At 34.9% G+C, this 18,003-nt stretch overlaps 1 protein-coding gene across 2 annotated transcripts in view; it reads left to right on the top strand.

The window, feature by feature from the left end:
• SCN9A (sodium voltage-gated channel alpha subunit 9) overlaps positions 1-18,003 on the top strand; it is a 186,427-nt gene that overhangs the window by 129,773 nt on the left and 38,651 nt on the right. For both annotated transcript variants that reach the window (XM_025405213.1, XM_025405212.1), the window contains exons 18-20: positions 2,042-2,162; positions 11,307-11,461; positions 15,712-15,885. In XM_025405213.1, the coding sequence (XP_025260998.1) occupies positions 2,042-2,162; positions 11,307-11,461; positions 15,712-15,885 (450 nt within the window). The remainder of the gene's footprint in view (positions 1-2,041; positions 2,163-11,306; positions 11,462-15,711; positions 15,886-18,003) is intronic.

Here is an 18,003-nt window from a genome sequence, read left to right as displayed (position 1 = left end):
TAAGAATCATTTTATTTAAAAGTTGTTACCAGCTCAGAGAAAACAATTGTAACTATTTCCTATTGTTAATATTGTTTCTAATAGCAGGGAGGTGATTTGTATTCTTTCTATCAGCAATTCCTCCCACTGCCTTACCTCAAAACCCAGGCCAATAATTCTTTTTTCAGAATTGAAGGACTTGGTCTTAACTTCACAGAATAATAGGGCCGTGTCTTTCAGTTCCCTGATGATAGTTCACGTGCAGCCGAGAGGTCAAGAATTGAAGCCATTCAAACTGTAGTCTTCTAAATATGGTACTTTGGATTTTGTGGCAATTGGCACAAAATACATATTAGTAATTATAAGTTTATCCAACATCATTTCCTGGATTAATCTATATTTTAAAACTTGTCATATATACTTTAAAACTCATTCTATAGTTTCTATTTTAAAACCTGTTCTATAGTTTTATAGAATATTCAGTTATAATTAATTTCTATTTTCTAATTTTAGATTAAACTAATTTAGATGAATTCAATCCGTTTAAAGAACCTGTTTTTGAGTGAAATTGTGTACTAACACTTTCATAACTGATACTGTCATCAAACTCATAGACATGGCAGGAATAATGCCTCTAGGCCAACGTAGACTAGAGGAGTTCACTTAACAGTTTGTTCATAATTCTTTACTCCAGTTATAAGAAAGACTTGGTCTGCTTACATCATTCCTTATGTACAATACTTTATCAATGCCATTTTTATGATGTTGTATACTAGGTGATGATAATAGCATTGAGAATTTAATGTGGTACCCATCAAGAATACTTCTAGCTTCCAAGTCAATCTCTAAAAATCAAACCTTTGGATTGGGCCTATGATATTAATACAGATTCATAGATCAAGAATCAATTTATCTGAAATAAGTACTTTATTATTTTTAGCACTTGCACTTGCTTGAACTACTCTGAAATAGATAAAGTTGTAACTTAATAAGAGAATCGTGTTGTAGTAACTAGCAGCTTCCAATATTCACGTGTCATTTAGCAAATGAGAATGAAAAATTAATTCTTCCATTGATATGCTGCTTTACTCCTTTATAAAACAATATTTGGGAAATTTGACAGAGTTTTGCTACAATTGCTGTATGTAGTTTTTGTAAAGATTTATTCGTGTGTGTGTATGTGTAAACATCATGGTTACTCATAAAGCTCTGGGTGGGAAAAACCTATTTGTGTTATGATCAGTTATATGATCATAATGACAATGAATTCATTACTCCATGTGTAAGTCTGCCATGTTTAATTTTCTTCAGTCTTTGTTTCAGAGTTTGCATGTGGTGCTTACTTTAGTAGCCACTTTCTTGACATTATAAATAATACTGTTTAATCTTTTCTACGATGTACTAAAATGTTATATACAAAATAGGTAGTGTTGGTATGGTCATTGGCATTTTGATTTCAAAACCATATTTGATTTTGTGGTCTTGATCAAAGAACTTCTATCTATATTGTCCTACTACATGTATTTAAATCCAAGAGATAATAAAAAGTACATTTGGACTTTATCTTGAACTCATCTTTTAAAAAAAATTTAACTGTTAAGTTTTTTGCCAACTATTTGATCTGAGCTTTCAATTATCAGGCATTAGTAATTTCACACTTGTATTATATTGCAAATAGGGTATAGGTTGTCCTCAAATAATGATTGTCAGTGTCCATAAATTTATATTAAAAATTAAAAAAAAGTAAGATGTGGCCAATACTTTCCAAAAGTGATAGTTAACATCAATATATTACCTTATCTAATTTTGGCCACATAACTGTTACTGTAATAAACATAATAAAGTTTATTATTTTACAGGATGGTGTAGATAGAAAGATCAAGTATAGATACATTTAAGGTTACTTGACCTCAATATGTGTTTATACATTTTTATGGCCATCATACTATTAATCTTTTTTTCAAAATACTTTGCATGAGTCTGATTATTAAATAAGGCTTAAATACCAGATTTGAATGAACTCTAAATGAACTACCTGGTGGGGTGGTAAATTCCTTTCTAGAGATTAAACCAATCAAGCTCCTCAGAGTGCAGCACAGTTGATAACCCTTTGCCTGGAGAAGGAGAAGAAGCAGAGGCTGAACCTATGAATTCTGATGAGCCAGAAGCCTGTTTCACAGATGGTAAGACAAAAATTGAGACCTTGGTTAGCATTCCTTTATTAGTGTTTTGGAGTTTGTTTTAATGCGTAATACTTACCAGAGTTTGTTGGTAAGTCAGAAGACTCCATTCCATGCTGATTCAGCTATAGCTGTATGATGATTAAGGGCAAGTCACTAGAGCTCTCTAAATTTCAGTTTCCACATCTATGGCACTTGACTAACAATAATTTCCTATCACTGTATGTTAGACTGTAAGCACGCTACTGCTTCTTATTTTAGAGCCTTAATTCATATTTCCAGATCAGTGGAACCACTAGAATACAAGTTGATGAAAGAGTTTATACTTTTGTCCTTTTAATAAAAAATGGAATCTACTCACTAACTCTCAGAAAACTGTTTGATACTGTTGACCACAGTCTCTCTCAAAATTCTTCCTGTCCTTAGTTTCAGAGGCCATAGTCTACCTTTGGTCTTTTATTTGTCTTAGAATTCTGAGTTCCTCTCTCTATTTCTTTAATGAGTGTTGTTTTTCTGCACATCCTGTAAATAATGATTTCTCCCCACATGTTCAAACTTCAGTTATCTTTTCTTATTCTGAAGCTCCGAGGTGTTTCATGCATGCCTGTGGCTTGAAAAGCCATTTCTGTGCTATTGACTCTTACCATCAGTGTCTTTGCCCCTGACCTCACTCTTGAGTCCCAGATCTGCTTACAATTCCCCATTGGTCATCACCATCTGTTGTTTTTAAAACATTCCAAGTTTAATAAGTTTTTTTTGAAAAGGGCAAAAACAAAAACAAAACTTTAGCATGTTTTACAGCTTCCTCCAGTCTTTATTAGTAACTTCATGATCTATCTTACCCTCAAGCTAAAGACTTTGAGAGAGCCTTAAAGTTTTCCTTGCTAGTCACAAGTTCATCAGGAACTCTGGAGATAGGGCCCAAGCCCTCGAGAGGATTTTCATGCACACTAAAATGTGTGAATCCTTGGCCTTCAGGGTAAAGTCTGAAGTCCTTAACTTTACATGTAAAGTTCTTTACATTTGGCCTTAGTCTCTTATTTTTTAACAGTACTTCTTTCTACTCCTGTATGCTTTCTGATGTACTGAATTTCTTACTACTTCTGGAATTTGCCAGGGATAATGCAGTATTGTCTGAACAAGTATTGTATCATCTAGGTAAAAATACAAGCCCAGCATAGGACTGTAATGTAATACAATAACACAAAGTTCAAACTTTGGAGCCTGATAAACATACATTCTAATTTGCCTACTTATTATCTGTCTGTGAGAACTAGTACACAATTTAAAATCTTGTTCTTCAGATATCTCATCTGTAAAATGGGGATATCAGCATCCACATCACAGCGATGCTAAGAGGATCAAATAAGATAATGATTATAAACTTATTAGCACAGTGTCTATCTTCCTTCTTCTACTTTTCTTGTTCTTCAAGGATTCTGTTAACAATCTTATAAAGAAGCTATGATAACACAGATGCTAATGACTTATTTAGTCATGGGCTTACCCTCTGCATTAGTATTTTTTGAAAAATCATCGACTTGCTTTCAGTCTCCAAGATTTTCTCAACTAGTCTCTTATAACACTCACACGTGAAGCAAAATGATTGGAAAATAAAGACATTAGCAAACTACAGTGAGTGCATGGTTTTTCTTTAAATGCACACCAAAAATCATTTTATGTAAGGAGCAAGGTGTATGACATCCAGTCAATATACATTTTGCGCTTGCTGAAATTAGTGCTATAAGGAAATGCAGATTTTCCTTTAAAAGTGTCTATGTTATAGGGATTTAAGAATTTCATCAACACATATGGCCTGTTTCTCAAGAAATTTATTAGCAGCATATAGACTTAAATTTGTACTGATGCTACCAAGATTTTCCCGATTCATTTTATGAATGATCATCACTTAAAATTCTAGGATAACTAGAAAGAAGTTGGGTTTATCAATCAACTTAAAGTTTCAAACCAAAAAACAACTTCAGAAAACTTAAAGTCTTACAGAAAGTATTAATACTATGCTATTTCAGACTGTAGGTGCTGTTATACTAAGATATAACATAAAGTTTTTTAAATCCTATAAACATCAATGAAAATACTTTTGTGATTACTTTGAGAGTGTTCATTGCTTCCAAATTGAGGCCAGTATAGAAGAAATATTATGGAAACACATTTTCCGATGAACCTGGGCTTGGACCACTGAAATTTACTGAGGGAGTACTGGTCTCTGAGTCACATCCCTTTTATGTGCTCCAGTAGAGACTTCATACAGTCTCTGGATCTGTAGCCTAATAAATTCAACGAAGCAGCCAATTTGTTTAGCCTTTCAACCATGTATTCACATAATCATTCTTTATTCCAGTAAACAAATAATTATTAAATACCTGTGTGCCAGGTCCAGTTCCAGGCACTGGAGGGAGACAGAGCTGTGAACAAAACAATGCCCCTCGCTGAACAAACATATCAAGATGTAGCAGGTCAGATAAGTGAAAAGTGCTTATGGAGAAGGTATATGCAAAAGAGGAATACCAAGAGTGAGGGGGAAAAACTTACTAGCACATAAATATGCTATGAATGAATGATTGATCAGAGAAAGCCTACCTATAAAGGTGATGTTTCTTCTGTGACATAAAGAAAATTGAAGGGGGGCATGCAAATATATGGAGGAAAAGTATTTTAGGTAGAGTAATGAAGTCACATGCCCCAAGGTGAGGATATGCAAAACATTTGGGAAAAACCAAGGGGCCAATATAGATGGAGAATAATGAGAAATGAGAAGAGTATTAAAAGTTAAGGTCAGAGGCTAGGTGAAGTGGCTCACACCTATAATTCCAGTACTTTGGGAGGCCGAGGTGGGCGATCACTTGAGGCCAGGAGTTCAAGACCAGCCTGGCCAACATAGCGAAACTGCATTTTTACTGAAAATGAAAAAAAAATTAGTTGATCATGGTGGTACATGCCTATAATCCCTGCTACTTGGAAGGCTGAGGCATGAGAATCACTTAAATCCAGGAGGCAGAGGTTGCAGTGAGCCAAGATTGTGCCGCTGCACTCCAGCCTGAATGACAGAGGAAGACTCTGTCTCCAACAAACAAACAAACAAACGAACAAAACAAATGATATTATTTTTAAAAAGTGTAGATCAAAGATGTAGTAGAGGCCAGAATATAAGACATTTTAAGAACATTATAAGGATATGATTTTAAAATCTCACAATGTGCAATCTTAAGAGTGGAAGGGCAAATAGCAATGGCAGAAGCTGGGAGATTTCTTGGAGTTTCTGCATAAATCCAGGTGAGAGGTGATGGGAGCTTAGACTAGTATGGTAGAGTTTTGTATAGTGAGGGTGGGACATTCTGAGTATATTTTGAAGTTAGAGCTGAAGCAATTTGTTGATGGATTGAACATGGAGTGCTCAAAAACTGGAAATGCATAGTTTCCACATGAAGACTGAGAAGTATGGGCTTGTCAGAATGAAGAATCATGAACATGTTTACTTACAAGTTGGTAATTGGTCTACAAGAGCTGAACTAGAATCAATACCAATTCAGAGCAATGTTTCACCTCCAGAGATCTCTGTTACCTGAAAAGTAATAGAAAAAATTAAAGAAAGTATGAAAAACAATTAAATCCGAGTAGCATGTTTTTACTGAAGACAAATGTTAAAATGATTTTGTTGTTCATTGTCTCATATTTGTTGATTCATTTCAGCTTCATAACTATCACTTTACTAATGTATTTTATTGATTGCATCTGGTTCCTCTTATTCATCTTTTCTCCTCCCTCTTAGGCCAGGTTGTTCCTTAGTTCCATGTCTTTTACTTTGTATTTCAAGACTTCAGACTCCTTCTATCTTGCCCTGTTCTTTACTATCCTTGGTTCTACATGACTTGACAACCTATATAATTATGAACATGACATGATTCTTTGGGTCTATGTGGTTTTATATTGTGCTGCTTTTAGATTACCAAATTAGTAAATTACATAATCAGGATTAGAGAAAAATAACCTTTTTCACAAGGTCAAGAGATCGAGACCATCCTGGCCAACATGGTGAAACTCCGTCTCTACTAAAAATACAAAAATTAGCTGGGCCTAGTGGTGAGCACCTGTAGTCCCAGCTACTCAAGAGGCCGAGGCAGGAGAATCGCTTGAACCCAGGAGGCGGAGGTTGCAGTGAGCTGAGATCGTGCCACTGCACTCCAGCCTGGCAAACAAGTGAGACTCCGTCTCAAAAAATAATAATGATAATAATAATAATGTACTTTTCTGTTAACTTGATAGGAGGAGCCAAATCATCTTCCTTTCAAAATGTTTTGTATTCACCCACTTCCTGTAAAATAACTAATCATTAATTCTAACTTTAGTAACACAATAACCAACTCCTTTGTGACTTTTATTTTTTCTTTCTTTGGAAAGATAATGTTAACAAATATTTGTTTTAGTTGTTTTAGACATTAAGAAATGGTGAAGGAAGCTTGTTTTCATAATCAATTTTTACATTAATTATATTGATCATGCTGTTATAGTTTTTAATGAATAGTCTGTCTTTGAAATGGTCAATGGTTTCTTTTTTCTTTTCTTTTTTTTTTTTTTTTTTTTGAGAGCATTGGTTTAACATGATGAAACTCAGCATAGACTTTATGTAATGCACCATGAGAGCACATTAGTGAAACCACCCAAAAGAAATAGCATTTGCTCACTGGGACCCATTAAAATGTTTGAGAGATTCCCTGTTATGTTTACATTTAATTAATAGTCCTTTTAAAGAGAAGGTGTGATAGCATTGCTAACCAGCTTGGTTGGAAATCTCTTGGGATATACCTTTGCACGAAAACCAGACAGACGCTCCATCACTCTTGCCTCAAAATAAGAGAAAGAAACTCTCTGAGGTGTGATAAACCCTGAGGGCAATATTTATGAAACTTCATTTCAGATTGAAAGTTTACTAACTTTTCTAATTAGGATTTTTAGTGTTTTTATTTCCTCAATCATAAGAACAATGTTTCCCTTCAACTTTAAGATTGACAAAAGTAAATCCCAGAGAGTAAAATCTTCTTAACCAAAGGGATAACTTTCTTATCCAATAAGTTGTACCTGAGAAAGATAGATTCTTCCTTGTATGTGATCATTGTTTTTAAGTTTAAGACAAACTCTAGAGCACTAAGTTAATATTAAAAAATTCATCTCATTTTTTCACTCTCTCTGGTATTTTTATTTGCCCGGAAAAAGATTAACTTAGAGTTAATTTTTGACCCTACCCTTTTACTCTGTTTTTATATCATTTAATTGAATGTTCTCTCTTAACTAAATGTATTTAGATAACAATTATTTAAGTACAGGATGATAAATAATTTCAGATCTGAGATCATGTTCACTGTAATTAACATTGTATAAATGAAGCTGTGTGTAGATTTTCCATCACCTTTTTTTTTCTTTTTCATCCAATCTTTATGTAAAGTATAGAATTCACAGAGATGAGACCTTTCAAATTATGGCTAACTGCTTAGAAGATTATATAACTCTCTTTGGGGAATCAAGTCTTTTAAAAATCGACTATAAATGACCTATTAAGCCAAGTAGAGGACAACGATGAGTACCGTAAGCACAGACAGCAAGCATTAGAGACTCAGTTTGAGCCTTCTGGGAACTTAGAAACTTCCAGAGAGAAAGAACAGGAACACATAAAATATGCATGATAACAAAAACACCAGAGACATTGTAGGGGGAGAGGGAAACACCTTGTTTGCTGTATTTCTATAGAGCTGGAAATTAAAGTGCTAGAAAATAACCTCATATCAACTGGATCAATGCACTAATTAGACTTCAGAAACATAAAAAGATCCATTACAAAACATTATCTACCAGGTGCATCTTGTCAAAAGGATTCTAGTTTTGTTGTTTTAGAACATACATCTTACGATTATCTGAAGTTTTCCTTGAAAGGCTCAATACTTGTTAATGAGCTATATTGTTTTGCAGAAAAGGAAATCAATTTTTTAGAAATACCTACATTTCAAACTTCTGAAACAGGTATCGAAAAAGTGCTGCCCATTATTACTTTCCCACCTCCTGCCTTCATCTAAAATGAGGTTTTTCATCTAAAATTTTATGAGGAGGAATTCATTGTAGTTAGTTTTTAAAGAGTCTCTCTTTTCTTCAGAGTAATTCTAGTTGCTTTAATAAACTTTAAATTGATTTAAATTTAATTTTTCAATTTTTCAATCATTCTCTTTCTGGGCCTCTTACGTTCATAGCTCTGTTTATCACTGCTTGTAAAACTTTTTACTCTTTGGTTTCTCTTTTACTGCATCCTCTTGGTTCTTCTTGTTCATCTCTCATTTCATCTACTTCAAAGTTTTCTCCTCTACCTGTCCTAGTGATGTATAGGTAAATCTTTTTATAAACTGGTTCTCCAAGGAAAATAAAACATGTATACTTAGATCATTTGTTATAAATTTTACTGATATTAAGGATATATGACACACAATTTACAAATAATAAAATATTACAACTTTTTATTGAATATTCTGTATATCAAATTGTTTATGAAAAAATGCTTTTTTTGAATTTTGCCAAACTTTTGCATGTATAGGCAACCTATTTTTGCAGCTAATAAACAAGTATAGTTTTAATATGAAGATTGCTTGGTATTTTTGTTAGTTAGTGAAGTAAAAATGAAATGAAGAAGCTATATGTCAGATAGTCATTTATCAGTGATGTAAGCAATTATTTGCAAATCAGAAAACAGAATTTCAATAATGAAAGGATTTTTTAAAATTTTTGTGCTATTCAGTGTAATGGCTACAAACACAATACACCTTGACTGTTTATCTGGTTTATTAGCATTTCCTCCATCATCTTCTTTATTCTACTCTAGAAAATCAAGAAGTTCTCATTTGTAGTGCTTGGAGATTTTTGTAGTGTAAAGATTCCCACCATCACTGATTTCAAACTACTGATGCGAATTTGCTAAATGCGGAGTTAAGAAGAGATTCACAATAGTTAAACAATGTGACATACTCCCACCATCCGGATACAATAGGCCAGATAGAATAGACCAGCATCCAGAAAGAAAAGTTGCACAGTAGTCCAATAGTAAAGCATATTACTACTGTCAAGAGAGAATAATCCGGAGAGAATAGACCACCGTCCAGAAAGAAGAGATGCATGATAGCCCCACGGTATGCCATACTTCTGCCGTTCAGACAGAATAGACAAATATAGCCTAAAGAGCATAAATAATAGTAAAATACAGTAAAATAACTAGGAAGTGATATGTTTCAGTATTTATTACCTTTCTTTAAAGTAAGTTATAGAATTCTAAGTTTATATAGTCAAATATTTAATAATGGCTGCTTTTAATAACAGACTAACAGGAATTTCTGACAGTTTAACATTGAGAATTGGTATGGGCTGCTTTCAGCACACCACTGAATTCTGAATTCTCTCCCTTAATTTTGTTGTTTCGGAATGTTTTGGAGTTGGCCCCTTTTCCTCCTCACCCTAAATACTCTTTTTGTATGACCTCAAAAACTGTTCTGACTTGAATAGATGCATGTATGCTAATTATTACTAAGCATTCCTTTCTAGACAGGCTTTTCCCCTGTTTCAGGTTCCCACCCCCATTTAAAAAATCTATAGGATATCTGTATTTAAACATTTCACAGGCCTCTCAAAATCATTACCTGCCAAGTCAGCTCCTGCTCCTGTGGTTTTCAATTCACTGCTGATATCCACGTGGTAGTCCTGGGCTCCTTCCTTTCTCTTACATCCAATATCCAATCAGTCACCAAATCCTGCTGGTTTTATATGCCAAATATGTCCCGAATCTGTTACAGCTCTAGTTCCTAACTAGCATTGCCCTGATCTTCCCCTCCTGACAGAGATATCGGACCAGAATCTGAATATTTTTCTGGGTATGGAACTTTCTTCACCCCTACTACTCTCTATTCACCTCATCCAACTTATCCTCCATGTACCATGGAGACATCAATTTACATTGCAATCTGTATATCTTGTTCCCTGCTTATAACCCTTTACTTACTCCTCAACGTGTATAGGATATAAACCAAACTCCTTAAGGTAAAGGCCAATGCTTTCCACAGTGTGACCAATTTCTCTAAACTCATCTCTCACCCTTGCCTCTTGTGTACGTTCTGCTTGCATCACCATTCTAAACTGGTTTAAATTTCTATGCATAACAATTTCTGCTGCCCTCTTGGCCTGGCATTCCACCCAAACTCTTTTTTACTGATATTTTGATTCAACCCAGGCTCCATCTCTTCTAGGAAGCCTCTACTGATCTCTCTTTCTCAAGAAATAAGCCAGGTTAGATTGACTTCTTCCATGCTATCAAAATGAACCCTGTCACTTTAGTTGCCGTATCTAGTTATATTCATTTATTTCTGTTTGTCTACCTAACCAAAACCTAACGTAAATTCCCTGAGGAAAGAAAATCATGTACAGAGGTGAATACATAGAAGATATGTAACAAGGGTTTGATGGACAAATGAATGAGTTAATGAATGAATAAACCTAACCATTTTTAAGTACAATCTGCAAATTTTTGTAGCAGTATATTTTATACATGAAATTTTAAAGCCAGATTTGTTTTTAACTTAGAATACTTGAAACAGTTTCATCTGGATCTTCTAATCAAGATGACTTTCTTTTGAACCTAATTTCAGGACTTTCCACTAATTTTCTCAATATTGTTTAGAAAGGTGTATTTCAGAGGGTTTTTATCATAGAGGAATGGAAGTATCATAGACTACAAAAATTTATCTGTCAGAAAAGAAGACCATAAAATTCATTTTATCTTTGGATTTTAGTTCATTCATTCATTCACACATCAAATGAAAGTGGTTTAAAGACTGTGGAGGAGACTGAAGAGAAATTGGGGATTACAGAAGACACGAATACATAGTAAGCTAAAACTAACTAACAAGTATTAAGAAAACATCATGGAAAGTTAGAAGATGAAGGAAGGCAGCATTCAAATTAAATATATCTGAAACTGGAAGTATAGGTGTTGAAATTATTTGGTTGAGGGAATATCACAGAGAATACTTTGCATTAAATCGTGTATTAAAAATTTTATTTATTCTAAATATCAAGATTTAACATGCATGTCTTTCTTGTCAGGTTGTGTACGGAGGTTCTCATGCTGCCAAGTTAACATAGAGTCAGGGAAAGGAAAAATCTGGTGGAACATCAGGAAAACCTGCTACAAGATTGTTGAACACAGTTGGTTTGAAAGCTTCATTGTCCTCATGATCCTGCTCAGCAGTGGTGCCCTGGTAAATGATCTGACACCTAAGTCAACATATTGATTAAGTTGATATTCTTTAAAATGAACTAAAAGATAAAAATATCATGGCAAGTTGTTTTACCTAGAATTAATCCCTATGATTAGTGCCAATGAAAAAATTTTACTTGGGCTCAATAAATAGTTACTGAACACTCCTACATGCCAGGCATTATCCTTGCTGCCCAGAATGCTGTTGTCCAAAGGACCACCCAGATGGCTATAATAGAAAAGAGAGTTTTACTGGCAATATCAGTTTGCAAAACAGGGAGAGAGTCTCTGGCGTAAACTGAAAGCACTTTATCTGTAGAACAAAGAGAGAAGGTTAGAGGTTTTATTGAAAAGGGAAAATGTTATGTATTGCTCTTTGAGAAACTTCATTGGCCCTAGTAAGGATTTGGGGAGCTGGTAAGCTCCAATTGGCAAGCAACAGTGGTGGGCAAAAGTAGTCCTAGAATGTAGCAGTTTTCCTCAGAAGCTATAGATAAAACTAATTTCAAGTTACAACAAGCAGTTTCAACAGTCAGTGTTGCCGAGAATTACAATTCTTGGAGTAATGTTTTGTACCCTGAGAGCTTTTCCCCCTGCCTTCTTGACTCTTAGTTGACTGTTAGTTGAGTATGTCAAGAATGACCCAATTTGTATGATCAACTTTCACAATGCAAAGATAAATGAGATCCAGGTAGTATTTATTCTTAAGGATCTAAGAGCAATGGAGAAGAGAAGAATACAAATGAGTAACTGTAGAACTTGCATGTGTTTGTAAGCAAAGTGTATATGTGATAAAGTTCTGTAGCAAGGAGAACAATCGTCTGCTTGCAATTTCAGAAACGTAAATGGTGCTTTTCAGGGTCTAGAGAGACAAATAGGAATTTTCTAGTTAGGCAAGGCAGGCTGAGGGGAACAAGTATACAATGGTAAGGAGGCACAAAACAGCATCAGACATTCAGGAAATTAAAAGTTGCTGAACTGTAGCAAGTGTGGTGGGAAGAAGAATAAGTACAGGTGGCCAGAGATACTATGAGAAAGATAAGCAGGGTCAGCTTGTGAAGCATCTTGTGAGTTATAAAAAGGGAAAACAGATGGTAGTTTTAGGATAAAAAGTAGGACAAGTTTCTCATTCTTGTACACATACAAGCAGCTTCCATGGGAGTTGAAAGAGATCTGGTAGAATTACAAGCTTCCTGAACCTTTATCTTAATTGTCATTTTTCCTGCTCACGCGGACAGAGATGAGCCATTAGAAGCCATTAGGAGCCAGACCCAGCTAGATATACCACTGGAAGTTTCATTATACTAAAAATAGAATACTCAAGAACTTTATAACTTGCCAAAAAGACAGTCTTCATGAATTTGGAATTTGATTTTACTGTACTTATAGGCTAATAGGTTGACCTGTTACTGTTGCATGGATGCTGGCAGAAGATATGAGGTGCTTGGGTCAGAGATAAAGGACTTTATTACTTATGCATGGAAAGTAGCATGAGTTTCGACATATTTCTGTTGGTTCCCCCTTTACCCAAGTCTCATGAGGGCGTTATATGAGCCTGAATGAATGTGTACACATAGAGTGGATTGATGTTACAGCTGAGGAACACTGAGCTTAGGGAACACATCTTTTTATACCAAGCAACATAAGTAACCCTGCTCTTTGTCCCGGAGACCGTACCTCATGTCTCAAGGTTGCTCACTGCAAGCACAACCCTGAGGAATGTCCCAGGTAAGGAGCAGGCAGAGCCTGGCATTCTTGGCACACTCCCCAACAACCTGCAGGGACCCACTGTGGCTTTCCTCTCCTAACAAGTCTCAACTCTCAGAAACAGAAAATGTGATCAGAAAAGCTCTATTGTCCTTATCTGGAGTTGTCCAAGTAGAAATCTTGATAGTGTCTACCATACAATGTATTCCTAATAACTAAGGAAGTTTATCCCATGCTGACTCACATATGTGACTGAGAATTTCAGAGAGGAGATTACAAAAAAAAAAAAAAAAATTAAAGAACAGTTTGGAGTAATTCCTTGTTCAAAATGTCTAAAACAGAGGACAACATTTGGGGAGTGCATTCTCAAAACTTTATTTTAAGTAAATTGTATGAGGAAGAAAAGGGAAAGATATTTCAAGAAGCTGGTATTTGTACTTAGAGAGGTTGCCAATTAAACTAGATTTTTTAAAAGTATAGCAAACCCCCATGACACGTGTTTACCTATGTAACAAACCTTCTCATGTACCCTCAAACCTAAAATAAAAGTTAAAAAGAAGTAATAACTCTCATTTCGTTTGTATTTATTGTGTTTCAGAACCTTCTTTTAAATGTTCTCATTTAATTTTCAAACAACCCTGCAAGATTATGGTATTTTGCTTATTTTACCAATGATAAAGCTGGGTACAGTTTTAAAAGTTGCTTAATGCCCCAAAGCCAGCAAATGACAGAGCTATCACTGAATTGATGTCTAAAGTCAAAGTCACCATATCTTTTCACTGTGTCGTGGCTCCTCAGAAAGAAGAGTATACACAAAATAGAAATAAATGAGTGGTAACTGAATTTAGTAACAGTAAAGTCTAAGTCCTAAATCAGATAGCGCTCACATAAGGTCATTTTTGCCTCCTCGCTCCTACATCCACAAAATTCATTCTGGAAGCTAGAACCCCTGTGGGCTGAATTCTAATTCCTGCTCTGGGACCAGTCAGACAGGGGTTCTCATTATCAAGACTTCCTGTGGCTCTGCTCTGACCCTGTACACCAGTTCTAGAAACAGGCTTCTTTTTCCTTGTGACTAAGCCCCTTCCTTGTCTTTGTATTTAAAGGACTGAGTCATTGCCATAGTTTCTGTTTAGATGGCTTGCCTGATTCCTCCAGAACTTGGGGGTGGAGTGGCAGGGAGGAAAATCCTGAGGGATAGAAGCCTCCCTCTGCACTTCAATTCCATTGAATTTCAGAACCTCTGCCAACTGCTGGGACCTTCTTTTTGCATCTTAGTAGGTCTGTTCAGTCTTTCTGCCCCAACTTGTCTCTTTTCTTCAATATTGTTACCAACAGTTTCCCAAAACTGCTAAGGATAATTTTAGAGTATTGATAGCGGAACTTAGACTAAGAAGAATCTGAATGGCACAAGTTCGTTAGTATAGACAGTTAATAAATATAATATTATCCACGAAGGATACAGGTCTTTGACTTTCATTTTATCCAACAGGGTTAATGGTGTTTCAATCAGAAAGAAAAAATTCTAACACTTTAGACCTGTTGAGATCAGCAATCATTTTCAGTGTCTCAATGAGCCTTTTTTTTTTTTTTTGAGGCGGAGTCTCACTCTGTCCCCTAGGCTGGAGTACAGTGGCATGATCCTGACTCACTGCAACAATGAGCCCAATTTTTAAGTCCATTCAAATTCTTTGTCAAGGGACATGTGGCTGAAGTCCAAAGTCAAAGTCACCCTATCTTTTCATTGTGTTGTGGCTCCTCAGAAAGAAGAGCATACACAAAGTAGAAGTAAATGAGTGATAACCAAAATTAGTAACAGTAAAGCGTAAGCCCTAAATCAGATAGAGCTCACCTAATGTCACATAATATTGTTGTGTGTCACTTACTAAAATTTCTTGGAAAGCATAGGAAGTACCGCATTCATGGAGAGAATCGAACAGTAATTTTCAGAGCTGAAGCTTTGAAGGATAATACATGGATAGACTGTCAAAGGAAAAAGCACGCTCTGTGTTCTATAGGCCTATTAAGCTACTGCAGTCATTCGTTTAGCAAACCTTTCCTTTCGTGCTGCTGTTATTAACATGGTGCTAGGCACTGGGATGCACAAGCATTTGAGAACTAAGAGAGGCTCCACATCCTACTGGTGGGGAAAAAGGGCAGTGTAGGTTGTGAAAAGTTTATAACAGGGGCTGACTATGGGATCATGTCTTAAATTGTTAGGACTTATCCAATTTTAATGGAGAAAGAGGAGGAATCAGATGGAGGTGGAAATGATCAGGTGTCAGAGATCATGAGTCTTTTTGTGGATTACAAGTAATTTCATTCTTTTGCACTTTCTCTTGACCTCTGATGACCAGCAGCAGCACTGGTGAGAAGGCTAGAACTAAGTGTTATGTGGTAACTGTAAACCCGAAAAAATGTCAGCTGGCCCATGTCAATATTATGTTTCAGTGTTCTTAGCATTAGAATTGTATTTTTCCTGGTTTTGTATGAATCATAAAGCTTAAGTTGTGCATGACTGAAACTTGAATATTATTTCCATAGGCTTTTGAAGATATATATATTGAAAGGAAAAAGACCATTAAGATTATCCTGGAGTATGCAGACAAGATCTTCACTTACATCTTCATTCTGGAAATGCTTCTAAAGTGGATAGCATATGGTTATAAAACATACTTCACCAATGCCTGGTGTTGGCTGGATTTCCTAATTGTTGACGTAGGTACTTTTGAGTACATTTTAAAAGAAGATTTATTCTTACTGAGTGTTGTGAAAAAACCTTCACCAGTGTTGTATATTATTATATTTTAATTTTGTTAAGCTTCATATACTTTCAGGCTATAGGTTTATTCTTTTAGAAATATTAGCACAGCCAGTGGAAATATATCTGTGAGGAATATTAGAACAGAAATCATTCAACAAATATAAATTATTTCTGTGACATGCTAACATTTATAACTGAGTTTTTTATGTTTTCTGCAAAGGAGATGTGATTTAAAAATAAATAAATATATATATATATATATATATATATATATATATATGATTTGAATGTCATTCCTGTTAAGAATAAAACAAAATTTAGAAGTAGGAGGTGATAAGAGAAAAGGGCAGAGACACAGATTAAAGAGAGGAAATGATGACTATTCACAATATAAAATTGGAAGATAAGAGAGGATGAGGGGTATATCGAGTTGGCTGATATGTGAGCTAAAATTTTTCTAATTTAAGTAAAGTTAAACTTTGTATTTTTTAAAGTTAACTTCGTATTTGGGGAGGGCGAAGGCATGAAATTTTAAAATATCTATCTCAGACCCAATTATAGGAAAAACCAAAACGAGACACAATTGTCTCTATCTCAAATATGCAACTTGCCCTTCGTCTCCAGAATGGCAGTGGGGCAGTGGAGTAAGCATTATTATTAATGTAATAATTTTACATAATAAATTAAAAGAACTGATGAATACTTGCATGATGGAAAATACATAATAATTCTTTAGTTTACATATAAGCCTGTAAAAAAAGCACAAATATTTTTACAGGCTTCTGACTGAGATAGGGAATAAATCTTAAAACAGTCGGTGAGATCAAGGAATCTCAAATAGAAACTGATGGTACAACACCCATTGTTATCATTTCATTGAATGTACTCTATTTTATATTTTAATAATATAATTTAATAATATACATGACATTTTTGTATTATTTAAAATGGCTTTCTTACATTATTTTATAACCTCAATCTCCCAGTCTTATTTTTCTCAGAAGGATATGTTCTTTATCTTTTACTAATTCTTCTAGATATTCAGAAACCTAACCTTTGTGTTTAGGGAAGAAACATCCTATAATCAGTCACACTTTTTAGAGATTTGTTTCCATATAATGCCTGACATAATTAGGGGTCAACACGCAAGTTTTTATATGCCAATAAGTGCTTTAAAATTTAACCAAGGGTTTGCATTATTGAGCTTTTAAGAAAAGTTGAATTCATAGAGCATCATACGTGGATTAGAAAATCACAAGTAAGCATGATCATAAATAGTAAAATCTGACTGCAGAATGTTACCCAAATTAGTCATATTTACTCAAAAGTTCAGTTTCTCAACTGTTATTTAAAGCTTCATAAACTTTTGGCTTCTGGCCAGGCGCGGTGGCTCACGCCTGTAATCCCAGCACTTTGGGAGGCCGAGGCGGGCGGATCACCTGAGGTCAGGAGTTTGAGATCAGCCTGGCCAAAATGGTGAAACCCTGTCACTACTAAAAAATACAAAAAAGTAGCCGGACATGGTAGCAGGTGCCTGTAATCCCAGCTACTGAGGAGGATAAGGCAGGAGAATCGCTTGAACCCACTAGGCAGAGGTTACAGTGAGCCAAGATCGCACCACTGCACTCCAGCTTGGGCAACAGGGTGAGACTCCATCTCAAAATAATAATAACTTTCGTTTTCTTAATAACTTGTTTTCTATAATATGTAAGTTATGTGAAAATTTTTTTAACATAGTTATATATTACACCTCATATGTGTTATCTTGGGTTTCCTCTGTGAGAACTCTAACTTTTGATATAGTAATGATTTCTTGTTTTTTTTTTCAATTAACCATTCATGTATCAAGTTATCTAGTTATTGCCTAGAAAATGAAAAATGATAAAATGGATATTTTTGTAATATAGTAGTTTTAAAGAAAGGCTGCCCCAAATAAGAAGAAATTATAGAAGGAATGTAGGTTTTCCTTTTCTCTTAAACTGAAAATATGATGGGGTCTTTCTCTTAAAAAATTATACAATATTTTAGATATTTTAAAATCTTTAAAATATTATCACAAATATACTCACTTT

This window comes from Theropithecus gelada, chromosome 12, assembly GCF_003255815.1.
Source record: "Theropithecus gelada isolate Dixy chromosome 12, Tgel_1.0, whole genome shotgun sequence".
Classification (NCBI taxonomy): domain Eukaryota; kingdom Metazoa; phylum Chordata; class Mammalia; order Primates; family Cercopithecidae; genus Theropithecus; species Theropithecus gelada.
Note: the sequence above shows the minus strand (reverse complement) of the source record. Positions and strands in the feature narration are given on the sequence as shown.